This window comes from Balaenoptera physalus (assembly GCF_965194825.1).
Source record: "Balaenoptera physalus genome assembly, chromosome: 7".
In the NCBI taxonomy this organism is placed as follows: Eukaryota; Metazoa; Chordata; class Mammalia; order Artiodactyla; family Balaenopteridae; genus Balaenoptera; species Balaenoptera physalus.
In genome coordinates, this window is record NC_138886.1 from 47,667,021 (window position 1) to 47,681,028 (window position 14,008).

At 36.8% G+C, this 14,008-nt stretch overlaps 1 protein-coding gene across 2 annotated transcripts in view; it reads right to left on the reverse strand.

Annotated features, from left to right (window-relative positions):
* Positions 1-245: 245 nt before the first annotated feature.
* The window catches only part of LOC309664956 (uncharacterized protein C9orf85 homolog), a 57,375-nt gene continuing 43,612 nt past the window's right edge, over positions 246-14,008 (reverse strand). For both annotated transcript variants that reach the window (XM_082471128.1, XM_082471127.1), the window contains 2 exons: positions 2,103-2,216; positions 246-1,626 (listed from right to left, as the gene is read on the reverse strand). In XM_082471128.1, coding sequence (XP_082327254.1) covers positions 1,479-1,626; positions 2,103-2,216 — 262 coding nt within the window. In that variant the 3' untranslated portion in view covers positions 246-1,478. The remainder of the gene's footprint in view (positions 1,627-2,102; positions 2,217-14,008) is intronic.

Sequence of the window (14,008 nt, forward strand, 5' to 3'; positions counted from 1 at the left end):
ACAAAGACATATGTTGCACACATATCTGACAGAAATTTAAAAGTATGATACCAAGTGTTGGAAAGGATGCAGAGCACAGGAACTCTAATACATTGCTACGGGGAAGGGAGATAACAATCCTTCTGGAAAGACAGCATTACATAGTACATAGTAATAGTGAAGATGCATATATACCTGATGCCCTCTACCACTGCTAGACACACCTAACAGAAAATGTAGCAAGAAACAAGACAAGTACATCAGGAAACATTTCAATCTTCTTCTATTACATACCTAACAGAAAATGTACCCAGAAATAAGACATTTATACCAAGAAACACCTAATATTGTTTGTTATAGGAAAATTCTGAAATAACTCAAATGTCCCTCAGTATTAGAGAGGAAAAATAAATTGTGGTATGTAAATACAATAGAATAAAACAGAATAAAATGTAGAATAAAAATGTAAAATTAACAAATTAGAGCTCTTGCAACAACACGGATCAATTTCACAAGTTTCATAATAATGAAATAAGAAGAGATACAAATTAACATGCATAGTATAAGTCTGTTCATATAAAGTTCAAAACCAATGCCTGACAATTATTTTCAAATGGTTCAGCAAGTAAAAAATATATCCATATATCTATTCAAATATAAAGGAAATGTGGCAAAACGTTAACAATTGTGAATCTAAGTGAAGAGCATACAAAGGTTCATTGTATTACACTGCTACTTTTCTTTAGGTCTGAGATTTTTCAAAACAAAAAGATAGAAAAAAAGTTCAAAAATCAGACAAAGCTAACTTATATTGTTTAGGAGTATTTTATTCACGTGGGTGATAAATGTATGATTTTTCTTTATAATTGTGTGTTAAACTATACATATAGATTTTATGCATTTTTTTCTGTATGTAAATTTTGTAAGTGAAAAAAGGTAAAAATAATATAAGATACATAAAAACACTTTCAAAGAAAAACTGCTATATACTTGTTAAACATTATTATTAAAAAACAATAAACATTTTGCTTTACAACAAGCAAGCAAAAGCAAGAGGGCTTTTGTTATGTGGGACATTAACCTGAGATCAATCTTTCAAAAGGTACCTCCTGAGGACCAATTTTTGAGGCTAGCAACATAATAATGTCATCTGATTTTTCCATGAGATAGTTTCTATACAACCATCAATTCTGAATCTTGCTTAATTTGATACTAGATAGTATATTCTTCTAAATAATTCCCATGAACTGCAATACGATACTCCAATACTCATTTTGGCAGATATACTAGCATATGCTACTTAAAAATGTATTATAAGAAAACTCTGGATGAAAGCTTTATCACTATTCAAATATCATACACAATTCACATTGTCCATGTATTTTCTATAGGTTTTTCCAATGTCCTTACTAGGAGTCCACAGTATTTTTTTTTTAAACCCTCAAAATCAAAGTTGTTCAGAATTTCATGCTTTCAAACTGTCTTTTAATATAGTTATATCAATCCATTTGATTGTCTTCTTCTGTGTCTTCTAAATCAATATCAAAATCTAAATCATCATCACTTTCTTCATTTCTTCTGCTTCTTCTGTGGCTGGAACGTAGATTATTTTCAACATTTTCTGTCTTTTCTGGTTCTTTATTAAACCTAAAGATGGAAGAAAAATTTCTCAGGATTTCATTGTTTAACTGTGTAGATTGAAAAGACTTTTACACTACATTTCTTGATTAACAGGAGCCTTATGAAGTAAATAAAGAGGAAAAGATCCTTGAAGTCAAGAGTCAACCAATTATAATACAGTTGTCAATAAAGTATGATCAAAGAAATTAACACATGATGTCCATTAAAGAAAAGAAGTTATATAATGAGTAATTCTTTTGTAATGTGTAATAAATGTGAACCTCATAAATATTTTAACTTTCTGAAAATGATGCTTCACTTTTATTATAATGATAGAAACATTTAACAATTAATTAAGATGTTCTTCCTGTTGGGTAGAACAACGTCTACATTAGTGTGATATTCTGCATCTTAAGACTCTCAGAGCTACTGAATGTTTCCTTAAAAGAAAATTCACATATTAATTAGAAGAGTAAATCCCAAACATAAAAAGAAATACTCACGGAATAACAACATCTTCTCTCTTTCCACATTTGGCACAGACTTCAAGATCACAGGAACATGGTCTACACATTATGTGATAAGAATCCTTCACTGTCTTTTGTAAACATTTAACACTAAAAGTAGAAAAGAAAATAAAATCTTAATTTTTACTCATTAAGGTTTATTTAATGAAATAAGGGGGTGTGTGGCTAAGTGTACAGCTGATAAGACTCAATCTCAGATATTACTCTCATATGTTACTTTAGATTAATTACATAGCATTTCTAGAGAACAGTGTACAGCTCAGAATAATAGTAGACATTTATTTACTTTCTTAAAGCTTTTAAAAAATGTCATCTGCAAATATTAACAGTTTTACTTCTTCCTTTTCAATTTGGATTCCTTTTATTTCTTTTCCTTATCTGATTGCTCTGGCTAGGACTTCCAACACTATGTTGAATAAAAGTGGCAACAGTGGGCATCCTTGTATTGTTCCTGATCTTAGAGGGAAAGCTTTCAGTTTTCACCACTGAGCATAATGTTAGCTGTGGATTTATCATATATGGCCTTTATTATGTTGAGAAACTTTCCCTCTATACCCGCTTTGTTGAGAGTTTTTATCATATCATTGTGTCAAATGCTTTTTCTGCATCTATTGAGATGGTCATATGATTTTTATCCTTCATTTTATTAATGTGCTGTATCATATTGATTGATTTGAGGAAACTGAACCATCCTTGCATGCCTGGAATAAACACCACTTGATAATGGTGAATGGTCCTTTTGATGTATTGTTGAATTCAGTTTACTAATATTTTGTTGAGGATTTTTGCATCTATGTTCATCAGGGATAATGGCCTGTAATTTTCTTTTCTTGTGGCATCCCTGTCTGGTTTGGTAGCAGAGTAATGCTGGCCTCATAAAATGAGTTTGGGAGCATTCTCTCCTCTTGAAGAGTCTGAGAAGGACTGGTATTAGTTTTTTTGGGGGGGGGAAGAGTTTGAGAAGGATTGGTATTAGTTCTTCTTTGAATGTTTGGTAGAATTTACCAGTGAAGCTGTCTGATCCTGGACTTTTGTTTGTTGGGAGATTTTTGATTGCTAATTCAATCTCCTTACTAGTAATTGAACTTTCAGATTTTTACTTCTTCATGATTCAGTCTTTGTAGGGTGTATGTTTCTAGGAATTTACCCATTTCTTATAGGTTGTCAAATGTGTTGGCATACAATTGTCCATAGTAGTCTCTTAAAATCCTTCGTATTTCTGTGGTATCTGTTGCAATGTCTCCTCTTTCATTTCTGATTTGACTTATTTGAGTTCTCTCTTTTTTTCTTGGAGATTCTAGCTAAAGGTCTGACAATTTTGTTTACCTTTACAAATAACCAGTTCTGAGATTCATTGATCTTGCCTGTTGTCTTTTCAGTTCCTGTTTCAATTATTTCCAATCTGATCTTTGTTATTTCCTTCCTTCTACTAACTTTGGACTTCATCTATTTTTCTAGTTCCTTTAGGAACAAAGTTAGGTTGTTTAAGATTTTTTTTGTTTCTTGATGTAAGCATTTATTGCTAGGAACTTCCCTCTCAGAACCGTTTTGTGGGTTAACATAAAATATATCCTGGAGAATGTTCCATGGACACTTGAGAAGAGTGGGTATTTTGTTGCTTTTGGTTGGAATATTCCACATGTATCCATATAATATTGTTTAAAAGGCCATACTACCAAAAGCAATCTACAGATTCAATTCAATCCTTATCAAAATTTCAGTGGCATTTTTCACATAAATAAAACAAACAATCCTAAATTTGTATGGAACCACAAAAGGTCCCAAATAGCAAAGCAACCTTGAGAAAGAAGAACAAAGGTAGTGGCATCACACTTCCTGATTTCAAACTATATTACAAAGCCACAGTAATCAAAACAGTGTGGTACTGGCATAAAAATAGACACATAGATTGATGGAACAGAATAGAGAGCCCAGAAATAAACCCATTCATATATGGTCAATTAATTTATAAAAAGGAGCCAAGAATATACAATAAGGAAAGAACAGTCTCTTCAGTAAATGGTATTGGAAAAACTGGACAGCCACATGCAAAAGAATGGAACTAGACCACTATCTTATACCATACAAAAAAATTAACTCAAAATTGGTTAAAGACTTGAATGTAAGACCTAAAACCATAAAACTCCTAGAAGAAAACTGGCAGTAAGCTCTTGACATCAGTCTTGGCAACTTTTTGGAAATCATTTTGGAAATAAAGTCAAAAACAATAAAAAATAAACAAGTGGGACTATAACATACTAAAAAGCTTCTTCACAGCAAAGGAAAACACCAACAAAATGAAAAGACAACCTACAGAATAAGAGAAAATATTTGCAAATCATGTATCTGTTAAGGGGTTAATAACTCAAATATACAAAGAACTCATATAACCCAAAGGCAAAAAAAAAAAAAAAAAAATCTGATTAAAAAATGGGCAAAGGATCTGAATAGACATTTTTCCAAAGAAGACATACAGATGGCCAACAGGTACATAAAAAGATGCTCAACACCACTAATAATCAAGGAAATTCAAATCTAAACCACAATGAGATATCACTTCACACCTGTCAGAATGGCTATTATCAAAAAGACAAGAAATAACAAGTGTTGGCGAGAATGTGGGAAAAAAGGAAACTTTATGCACTGTTAGTGGGAATGTAAATCAGTGCAGCCACTATGGGAAACATTACAGAGGTTAATCAAAAAATAAAAAACGGAACTACCATTTGATCCAGCAATTCTACTTCTGGGTATTATTCCAAAGAAAACAAAAACACTAACTTGAAAAGATATATGCATACCCATGTTCACTGCAGCATTATTTGCAATGGAAAAGAAATGGAAACAACCCAAGTGTCCACTCATGGATGAATAAAGAAAATGTAATACATACTTACACACACACACACACACACACACACACACACACACACACACACACACACACTGGAATATTATTCAGCCTTAAAAAAAGAAGGAGCTTTCTGGGCGGCGGGCGGGGAAGGAGGGCGGGTGGCCTGCTGGGTCCGCGCAGCCTCGGGGCTGGAGCCCGGGTCCCCGCCCGCCCCAGCGCCCACCGCGTCTCCATCGTGGGTCGCGGTGGTTGGATGTGCGCCCGGGTCCGCGGGACAGGCGGGCGCAGAGGTCCCTTGTGTTGGCGGGGGTGGGTGCGGCAAGGTTCCGGTGCCTCCGCGGAGCATCGTGGGTCTGGGGCTGTGGGTGCTGCGGATTGCTATCCTCTCTGCACTTTCCCGGCTCTGAAGCCTCGAGAACATGGCTAGGCAGCAGTAGTTTAATGGGGAGTTTGCCTGCTGGGAACTAGGGGCCTGCTGAGGTCTCAGTTCTTGGCTGGCCCCGGAACACGAGGTTGCCAGGTGTGTGACGGCAGCAGGTAGGAGTGACCCGCTGGTGCAGTGATGAGCAAGAAAGTACAGGAAGGACAGTGGCTATTGGCCTGTGAACCTAGGCAAGAATGACCAGCCGACACAGTCCAGACCAAGGTCCGTGGGCCCAGCTCGGTCCTGTGCGTCTGGTCAGTGGAACAGACCTGCAGGTGTGGCTCTTGTCACTCTAGGACTGGCTTCAGGACAGATCCTGCTGATGCGCCCAGGGCACCGCCCTCAGTTCTCCAGGAGAGTGCGCTGGAGGGGAGCCAGGGGGTGTGCCCGACTCAGCATGGTGGCCACGCACGTCCAGTCTGCTGGCAAGGGCAGTGGGGAGCCGGGGCAAGTCATGGCCTTGGGAGTGTCCTCTGATGAAAAAGAACCTGCGGGCTTATGAAATAACTTTGGTGTGGAACGTTGGTGTGTTGAAAAGCAGTTCTGTGTGCTTTTCCCCCCTAGTGTGAATCAGCAGTGCTGAGGCAGCAGGCGGGATACAGAAGTGTGAGCAGAGACTGTCTGGAATCCCCAGACTCCAGGGAACCTAAAGGTGACAGCCAGCCTAGTGAAGAGGACAGGAGTTGGGGGCCGGTGGCGGTGGGGCAGGAAGGCGCCCAACAGCAGCATGGCCCATCTGCGGTGGCAGCAGCCCAGCAGGCGCCCCTCGTCTCAGGGCCCTAATCCTGGCTCCAGCCGGCTGGTCAGGGGAGCTGCAAGGTCTTCTGGGCAAGCAGAGCCCACAGTCCTGAGCTGTTCTTCTCTGTCTTTGGGTCATCTCCCCCCATCCAAGGGGAGAAATCTAGATGAGGTTTAAGAATCAGTGCTTTAAGACTGTGGATCTCGGAGTTGAAACCTCCGAAGACATGTTTTCAGCACAGGGTGTTAAAGTGAACGGAAGTATTCAACCCCTTTTCAAGGAGGGTGTCTCCATGTGGGCAGAACTAGAGAATAAATGGGTCTTGAATTAAAAAAAAAAAAAGAAGGAAATCTTGCCATTTGTGACAACATGGATGGACCCTGAGGGCATTATGCTAAGGGAAATAAGTCAGAGAGAGAAAGGCAAATTCCATATAATCTCACTTATATGCAAAATCTTGAATGAATGAATAAATAAATAAAATACCTAGCTCATGGATACAGAGAACAGATTGGTGGTTGTCAAAGGCAAGGGGTAGGGGCTTCCCTGGTGGCGCAGTGGTTGAGAGTCTGCCTGCTAATGCAGGGGACACGGGTTCGAGCCCTGGTCTGGGAAGATCCCACATGCCGCAGAGCGGCTAGGCACGTGAGCCACAATTACTGAGCCTGTGCGTCTGGAGCCTGTGCTCCAAAACAAGAGAGGCCGTGATAGTGAGAGGTCCGCGCACTGCGATGAAGAGTGGCCCCCGCTTGCCACAACTGGAGAGAGCCCTCACACAGAAACGAAGACCCAACACAGCCATAAATAAATAATTAATTAATTTAAAAAAAAAAAAAAGGCAAGGGGTAGGGGATGGGCAAAATGGGTGAAGGGGGTCAAAATGTACAAACTTTGAGTTATAAAATAAATAAGTCATCGGGATGTAATGTACATCATGGTAACTCTGGTTAATAATTCTGTATTGCATATTTGAAAGTTGCTAAGAAAGTAAATCTTAAAAGTTCTCATCACAAGAAAAAAAATTTTGTGACTATGTATGGTGACACATGTTAACTAGACTTATTGTGGTGATCATTTTGCAATGTATACAAATATCAAATCATTATGTTGTATACTTGAAACTAACATAATGTTATATGCCAATTATATCTCAATTTTCAAAAAATTAAAAATTTTTGTGCATCAAAGGGCATTATCAAGAAAGTGAAAACAAAACCCTGCTGAATGGGAGAAAATACTCGGAAATCATATCTGATAAGGAACTGGCATCTAGAATATACTAAAAACTCCTATAACTCAATAATAAAAAGATAAATAACTCAATTACAAATAAACAAAGAATCTGAATAGACATTTTCCCAAAAAGATATACAAATGGCCAATAAGCACATGAAAAGATCCTCAACATCTTTAGTCATCAGGGAAATGAAAATCAAAACCACAATAAGGAACCACCATATACCAACTAGAATGACTAGTATCAAAAAGAAGGGCAATAACAAGTGTTGGTAAGGATGTGGAGAAATTGGAATCCTCATATTGCTGGTGGGAAGTAAAAAGGTATGGTCACTTTTGAAAACAATTTGGCAGTTCCTCAAAAGGTTATAAATAGAGAAGTATCACCTAACCCAGAAACTCTACTTCTAGATACATACCCAAGAGAATTGAAAACACATATGCACACAAAAACTTGTACATCAATGTTCATAGCAGCATTATTTGTAACAGCCAAAAAAGTAGGAATAATCCAAATGTCCATCAATTGATGAATGGGTAAATAAGAATATATATCCATACAATGGAGTATTACTTATTAGTAAAAAAGAATTAAGCACTGATAAATGTTACAACATGCTTGAAAAAAATATGCTAAGTGAAAGAAGGCAGTCATAGAAGACTACATGTTATATGATTCTGTTTATATGAAATGTCCAAAATAGGTAAATCTATAGAAAGAGAAAGCAAGGGATGGGGGAATGTTTGGGGGAGAAATGGAGATTGGCTCCTAATGGGTATGACGTTTCTTTCTGAGATGATGAAAATGTTCAAAAATGGATGTGTTTGCAAAACTCTGTGATATATAATACTAAAAGCTGCTAAACTGTACACTTCAAATGGATGAACAGTATAGTATGTGAATCTTAATTAAGATATTTTTAAAAAGCCAAATGGAAATATATTAGAAATAAGAAAGACATGGAGTGAAAGATACAAGAAATCCACTTTAAACATAAACAGGCATACCTCATTTTATTGTACTTTACAGATATTGCTTTTTTTTTCTTTTTTAAACAAATTGAAGGCTTGTGGCAACCCTGTGTTAAGCAAGTCTATCGTTGTCATTTTTTCCAACAACATTTGCTCACTTTGTGCCTCTGTGTCACATTTTGGTTATTCTTGCAATATATCAAATTTTTAAATTATTACTATATTTGTTACGGTGATCTGTGATGAGTAACCTTTGATGTTACTATCACAAAAAGATTACAACTTGCTGAAGGCTCAGATGATGGTTAGCATTTTCTAGCAATATTTTAAAAATAAGGTATGTACATTGATTTTTTAAAACATAATGCTATTGCATACTTAATAGACTCAATATAGTGTAAGCATAAGTTCTACATGCACTGGAAAACCAAAAAATTCATGTGACTCACTTTACTGCAGTATTTGCTTTACTGAGGTGCCCTGGGATCAAACCCACAATATCTCTGAGATATGCCTGTAGAGAGTTAAAAGGAGAAGGGCAGGAAAAAAAAAAATGCAAACACTAATCAGAAGAAAGCTACATTATTATTGAAATAGACTTCAAAGCAAAGAAAACTGTCAGGTTTAAGAAAGGATATTAAATGACAATGAAGGAATCAATTTTCCAAAAGCATGAAAAAATCCTAAATGTTTATGCACCAAAAAACAGTGTGTTGAAATAAATGATGCAAAAGCATTGAACTAAAAAGAGAAATAGACAAATCCACAGTTAAAACTGGGTACTTCAACACTTCTCTCTCTGTAAGTGAAGCAACAAGCAGACAAAAATCAGTAAAGGTATAGAACACCCGATCGATAGAAGCCTATCAATCAAACTGACATTTACAGAACACTCCACCCAACAAGAGCAATATATTCTCTTCAAGCACACATGGAACAGAATCTAAGAAAAACCATATTCTGAGCTATAAAACCAACCTTAACAAATTAAAAACAAAAACCTAAAATTTATATAAAGTATGTTCTCTTACCACAATGAAATTAACCAGAAATCAGTAACAGAAAAATATCTGGAAAATGCCCAAATATACAAAAATTAAGCAAAACACTTCTAAATAACCTACAGGTTAAAGAGGAAGTCACAAAGGCAATTAGAATACTTCGATTGAATGATAATGAAAACACAGCACCAAAATTTATGGAATGGAGCTAAAGACGTTCTTGGGAAATTTATATAATTAAATGCTTATATTAAGCAAAAAGAACTATCTAAACGTCCATCTTAAGAAAGAAGAAAAAGAAGAGTAAATTAAACTCAAAGTAAACAAAAGGGAGGAAGCAATACCAATGTGAACAGAAATAGATGAAATTGAAAAACAGAAAAAGAGAAAACCAATAAAATCCAAAGCAGGCTCTTTGCAAAGATTAATATAATTCATAAACATATAGACAGACTGATCAAGATAAAAAAAGAGAGACCACAAATAACTAATTTCAGGAAAGAAAGAGGGAACAATATTAGATATGCAACAGATATTAAAGAATAATAAGAAAAATATACTAAAAACTCTATGCCTATAAATCCAACCACTTCATTGAAATGGACAAATTTCTGGAAAGACACAGTATAAAAACTTGCTTAAGATGAAATAGATAATCTAAAAACTCCTCTACCCATTAAAGGAAAATTTAGTTATGGTTAAAAACTCTCCAACAAATAAAACTCCAGGCCCAAATGGCTTTTAGAATTGCTGAATTCTACCAAACATTTAAGAGATAATACTAATTTTACACAAATCTTTCCAGAAAATAAAATAGAAACAGTTCCCAACTCATTTGATGAGGCCCTAACATCAAGATAAAAAAAAGACAAAATTAGGGCTTCCCTGGTGGCACAGTGGTTGAGAATCTGCCTGCCAATGCAGGGGACACGGGTTCGAGCCCTGGTCTGGGAAGATCCCACATGCCGCGGAGCAACTCGGCCCGTGAGCCACAACTACTGAGCCTGTGTGTCTGGAGCCTGTGCTCCGCAACAAGAGAGGCCGCGATAGTGAGAGGCCCGCGCACTGCGATGAAGAGTGGCCCCCGCTTGCCGCAACTAGAGAAAGCCTTTGCACAGAAACAAAGACCCAACACAGCCAAAAATAAATAAATAATTTTTTTAAAAAAAGGACAAAATTACAAACGAGTACTGGTAATGAACACATGCAAGAAAATGTAACAAAATGTTAGCAAATCAAATCTAGCAATATGTAAAAAGGTTACACATCATGATCAAGTGGAGTTTATCTAGGGACATGAAAAGCTGATTCAATATTAAAATCAATAAATGTAACTCATCAAATCAATGTTCTAAGGAAGAAAAACCATATGATCATCTAAATAGATGCAGAAATAGTTATTTGACAAAATTTAACATCTATTCATGATATAAACTCTCAGCAAACTATGAATTGAAAGAAACTTCCTCAATCCAGTAAAATGCATCTACAAAGAATCTACAGCTAATATCATACTTAACGATAAAAGACTGTGTATGTTCCCCATAAGATCAGGAACAGGGTAAGAATATCTGCCCTCATCACTCCTTTTCAAAAACATACTGGAGGCCCTAGGCAGTAGAATAAAGCCAAAATAGAAATAAAAGTCATACAGACTGGAAAGCAAGACATAAAACTGTCTTCATTTTTTATCCTTTTTCCCCCCTCCACTGCATGGCTTGCGGGATCTTAGTTCCTTGACCAGGGATTGAACTCAGTCCATGGCAATGAAAGCACCAAGTCCTAACCACTGGACCACCAGGGAATTTCCATGTCTTCATTTTTTTAAAAATTCATTGTCTATGTAGAAAATATCACAGAATATACAAAAAAAAGTGTTAGAAATAAAATTGGGGCTCGGCTGCATGTTTGTGCGCTGTGCACCCTCCAGCCACTACATGCTGCTCTTCTCCATGGCAACGCCGTGGACCTGGGCCAGATGTGCAGCTTCTACATTGGCCTTGGCTCGCGCATCAATTGCAACATCTTCTCCTACGACTACTCGGGCTACGGCGTCAGCTCGGGCAAGCCCTCCAAGAAGAACCTCTACACTGACATCGACGCCACATGGCAGGCACTGTGCACCAAAAGTGAGAAGAACTACAGTCCTGCAGCCTGTGGAACAAAAACTACATTCACAGAAAGATAGACAAGATGAAAAGGCAGAGGGCTATGTACCAGATGAAGGAACAAGATAAAACCCCAGAAAAACAACTAAATGAAGTGGAGATAGGCAACCTTCCAGAAAAGGAATTCAGAATAATGATAGTGAAGATGATGCAGGACCTAGGAAAAAGAATGGAGGCAAAGATTGAGAAGATGCAAGAAATATTTAACAAAGACCTAGAACAATTAAAGAACAGAGATGAACAATACAATAATTGAAATAAAAAATACACTAGAAGGAATCAATAGCAGAATAACCAAGGCAGAAGAACAGATAAGTGACCTTGAAGACAGAATGGTGGAATTCACAGCTGTGGAACAGAATAAAGAAAAAAGAATGAAGAAAAATGAAGACAGCCTAAGAGACCTCTGGAACAACATTAAACGCAACAACATTCGCATTATAGGGGTCCCAGAAGGAGAAGAGAGAGAGAGAAAGGACCCGAGAAAATATATGAAGAGATTATAGTCGAAAACTTCCCTAACATGGGAAAGGAAATAGACACCCAAGTCCAGGAAGCACAGAGAGTCCCAGGCAGGATAAACCCAAGGAGAAACATGCCGAGACACATTGTAATCAAATTGGCAAAAATTAAAGACAAAGAAAAATTATTGAAAGCAGCAAGGGAAAAATGACAAATAACATACAAGGGAACTCCCATAAGGTTAACAGCTGATTTCTCAGCAGAAATTCTACAAGCCAGAAGGGAGTGGCATGACATATTTAGAGTGATGAAAGGGAAGAAACTACATAGGAACATACATATCAATAATTACCTCAAACGTGAATGGATTAAATGCTCCAACCAAAAGACACAGGCTCGCTGAATGGATACAAAAACAAGATCCATATATATGCTGTCTACAGGAGACCCACTTCAGACCTAGGGATACATACAGACTGAAAGTGAGGGGATGGAAAAAGATATTCATGCAAATGGAAATCAAAAGAAAGCTGGAGTAGCAATACTCATATCAGATAAAATAGACTTTAAAATAAAGAATGTTACAAGAGACAAGGAAGGACACTGCGTAATGATCAAGGGATCAATCCAAGAAGAAAATATAACAAGTATAAATATACATGCATCCACCATAGGAGCTCCTCAATACATAAGGCAACTGCTATCCGCAATAAAAGAGGAAATTGACAGTGACACAATAACAGTGGGGGACTTTAACACCTCACTTACACCAATGGACAGTTCATCCAAACAGGAAATTAATAAGGAAACACAAGCTTTAAATGACACAGGAGACCAGAGAGATTTAATTGATATTTATAGGACATTCCATCCAAAAACAGCAGATTACACTTTCTTCTCAAGTGCACACGGAACATTCTCCAGGATAGATCACATCTTGGGTCACAAATCAAGCCTCCATAAATATAAGAAAATTGAAATCATATCAGGCATCTTTTCTGACCACAATGCTATGAGATTAGAAATCAATTACAGGGGGAAAAAAAGTAAAAAGCACAAACACATGGAGGATAAACAATACGTTACTAAATAACCAAGAGATCACTGAAGAAATCAAAGAAGGTATCAAAACATACTTAGAGACAAATGACAATGAAAACACGACGATCCAAAACCTATGGGATGCAGCAAAAGCAGTTCTAAGAGGGAAGTTTATAGCAATACAATCCTTCCTCAAGAAACAACAAACATCTCAAATAAACAATCTAACCTTATACCTAAAGGAACTAGAGAAAGAAGAACAAACAAAACTCAAAGTTAGTAGAGGAAAGAAATCATAAACATCAGAGCAGAAATACATGAAACAGAAACAAAGAAAACAATAGCAAAGATCAATAAAACTAAAAGCTGGTTCTTTGAGAAGATAAACAAAATTGATAAACCATTAGCCAGACTCATCAAGAAAAAGAGGGAGAGGACTCAAATCAATAAAATTAGAAATGAAAGGAGAAGTTACAACAGACACCGCAGAAATACAAAGCATCTTAAGAGACTACTACAAGCAACTCTATGCCAATAAAATGGACAACCTGGAAGAAATGGACAAATTCTTAGAAAGGTATAACCTTCCAAGAGTGAACCAGGAAGAAATAGGAAATATGAACAGACCAATCACAAGTAATGAAATTGAAACTGTGATTAAAAATCTTCCAACAAACAAAAGCCCAGGACCAGATGAATTCACAGGTGAATTCTATCAACCATTTAGAGAAGAGCTAACACCCATCCTTCTCAAACTCTTCCAAAATACTGCAGAGAAAGGAACACTCCCAAACTCATTCTATGAGGCCACCATCACCCTGATACCAAAACCACACAAAGATACTACAATAAAAGAAAATTACAGGCCAATATCATCCATGAATATAGATGCAAAAATCCTCAACAAAATACTAGTAAACAGAATTCAACCACACATTAAAAGGATCATACACCATGATCAAGTGGGATTTATCACAGGGATGCA